This window comes from Jaculus jaculus, chromosome X, assembly GCF_020740685.1.
Source record: "Jaculus jaculus isolate mJacJac1 chromosome X, mJacJac1.mat.Y.cur, whole genome shotgun sequence".
Classification (NCBI taxonomy): Eukaryota; Metazoa; Chordata; class Mammalia; order Rodentia; family Dipodidae; genus Jaculus; species Jaculus jaculus.
Window position 1 is genome coordinate 80,932,276 of NC_059125.1, and position 2,497 is coordinate 80,934,772.

At 41.0% G+C, this 2,497-nt stretch overlaps 1 protein-coding gene across 1 annotated transcript; it reads right to left on the minus strand.

Moving 5' to 3' along the window:
• Nucleotides 1-1,141: 1,141 nt before the first annotated feature.
• Nucleotides 1,142-2,116, minus strand: LOC101616554 (melanoma-associated antigen 10-like). The gene has a single exon (XM_004666950.1). The coding sequence runs from the start codon at nucleotides 2,114-2,116 to the stop codon at nucleotides 1,142-1,144; it is 975 nt and encodes a 324-aa protein (XP_004667007.1).
• Between the last annotated feature and the right edge of the window lie 381 nt (nucleotides 2,117-2,497).

The window sequence follows — 2,497 nt, forward strand, 5'->3', positions numbered from 1 at the left end:
TGAGGAAGAAGCAAGAAGTTCCCAACAGGAACTTATGCTTACAGCTATGTTTGAAGAGACTAGATCACACCTGGATACTATTCCTGGCAGAGAAGATCAAATGGCAATTCCTTGTTCAATTTGGGCCAATGTCCCTGTCTGACTGCTTATAAAAAGCTATCTTGCTTATGCATTATGAGGGTTAGCCAGCAGTGAGCTGTCTTCTTTGGTCAGTTCCAGTACAATCTCTAGTCTCTTAAGAAATAAGGTCTTAACATTTATCTCTGGTGGGCAAGTAACTGTTTTAGCAATGGCCTGTACTGTTCAAATATGTAATAAAATGAAGATTTTTCTATTCTAGTATCGCATTATGAACACAGGCCCAGGCATAGAGCATATGCTCAAAGTTCTGCAGAACAGGGCAGAAATGCCATTGTACTGTACAGTATTCATTTTACAAAGTTCACCATATACCAGTTAATGTCTCCCAATGTTTCAGATTGAGTCTACAGAAAGTAAAGGAAGAAAAAGTAATTTTATTCTCTTTGTTTAAATATCAAATTCCATTTCAATTCCCAAGTATTATCAGGAGGCATGCTCACTCAAGCCCTTGTAAAGAGCATGTTTTTTTTTTTTTTTTTTTTTCAGAACAGGCTAGAAATGGCATCTACACACTGGAGTCTTCTAGTTAAAAACTTCCTATGACCCTGTATATGACTTTTGAGGTTTCAGAATGAGACTGTGAGGAAATAACGGAATAAAAAATAACTTTATTCTGTGTATTTCACAGTTAAGTACATTTCCATTTACAAAGCATTTCCAATACCAATGGTATGGTATTCTGTGACAAATTTGATAAACAAAGTTGCAAAACATTCTCTCTTAAGAAAAAACATAAATCATTGCAAGAAAGAGGCATGTTTTGAGCTTAAGAACTGAGACCTATGGTAAAAACTCATGGGTTAGAATTCAAAGAAAATAAATCCCAAGCTCCAACAAACATAGGAGTAATACAAGGATATTCATTGTGCACTCCTATCAGCTACATCCTCACCCTCCACAACTTAAATCATGGTCTGCCCTTAACTTTGCTAGATGCTTAGACTTGGAGTGTGCATGACCAGAGTAACATCTTCTCCAGAAGGTGATACCTATGCATTGTCTAGATCAATGCCCAGAGCCTCAGATGATTACATGGGTAGAATCTTTTTATAGCCTTTGTGATATACATGGAAAGTATCATGAATGTCAAGGGGTTGATTTCAGCATGGGCCCTTGGCCCCCACAAGAACTCAAACTGGTCAGGAAAACTGTGGGGCACGTGCCTGTACACGAGGTACCCTTCTTGCACAAAATCTTCAGTAATGAGTTTCCAAGCATTTGGGTAAAGTAAATGATAGCTATCACCAAACAACCCTATGGATATCAGCATATTCTGGACCACTTCATGAGAGGCACGATGGCCCTGCTTGTAGATTATTCTCAGGACCAATATCAGCAGCCCTGTCTTAGGAATGCCCTGCATGTCACTCAGCATCCCATCATATGTGAGACCCAGGGCAGGGACCAGACAATAGGAGTTGTCATTGGAATCTACTTCCTTTACCTCAGTTCCAAAGGTTATCAGCAAGTATTGAGATGCAGTATAGAATATCAGAGGGTAGTACTCAGGAAAATTTCTAATGACCTTATGCAGCATTTCTTCTTTGGTGATCAGCTCCCTAATTCTATATTTGTGCAGCAGGAAATGCACTAACTCATTTACTTTTACATCTATCTGAATGCAGATGCAGGGAGCAACAACTGGAGGTGCCTGTGAATTGATTGTTTGCATCTCCCCTTGAACAGACTGGTTGTATGGCCTGGAGATCATGGAACTGGAGGAGAATCCACCACTGGGAGGAATCACATTTGAGGTCCCAGTAGCACCAATTCTCTCCACTGAGACACTAGGACTCACACTACTGGCAGAGGAGAGTGCAAAGGAAGAGGAGTAAGATGACGAAGAGAAGGCAGAAGCAGATGTGGTATCATCATCCTGTATGAATTCCTGCCCACCTATGGCACCCTGTATTCTATTTTGGGAATGAAGATCTGCCTCAGCATGCAAAGGTGTGTAATTCTGGGGTCCAGACATGTTGACTTAAGTCTGAGACACAAGGCACAGTAAGGTTGACCCAGAGACCTATAAGAAGAAAAAAAAAATTGAGTAGATGGTGGGCAAACTCTCCTCTGAGAACTGTCACAGAGGTATATTACATGTTGTACATTGTGTTCTATATGACCACAAAGCTCCTGTCTTCCTTGAGATGGTGACCTTGAGAGCCTGAGGGAGGAAGTGAATAGTCTCACAGTATGTAGCTGGAACAAGTATCCTGAGGATCAGGGGCAGTGAGAAGGGCTTTGGGGCCAGGGAAAGCTGAAGGTCAACCTTGTCTTTTAAGAAGGGGTATTTTGCACATGTTTGGGTATTTCACATCACCTTTAGATCTGAACTCTCTTGGACATCCTCTGCTAG

Bases quoted from the DNA above. Each gene is read 5' to 3' on its own strand.
- LOC101616554 (XM_004666950.1), bottom strand. From the start codon at position 2,116: ATGTCTGGACCCCAGAATTACACACCTTTGCATGCTGAGGCAGATCTT.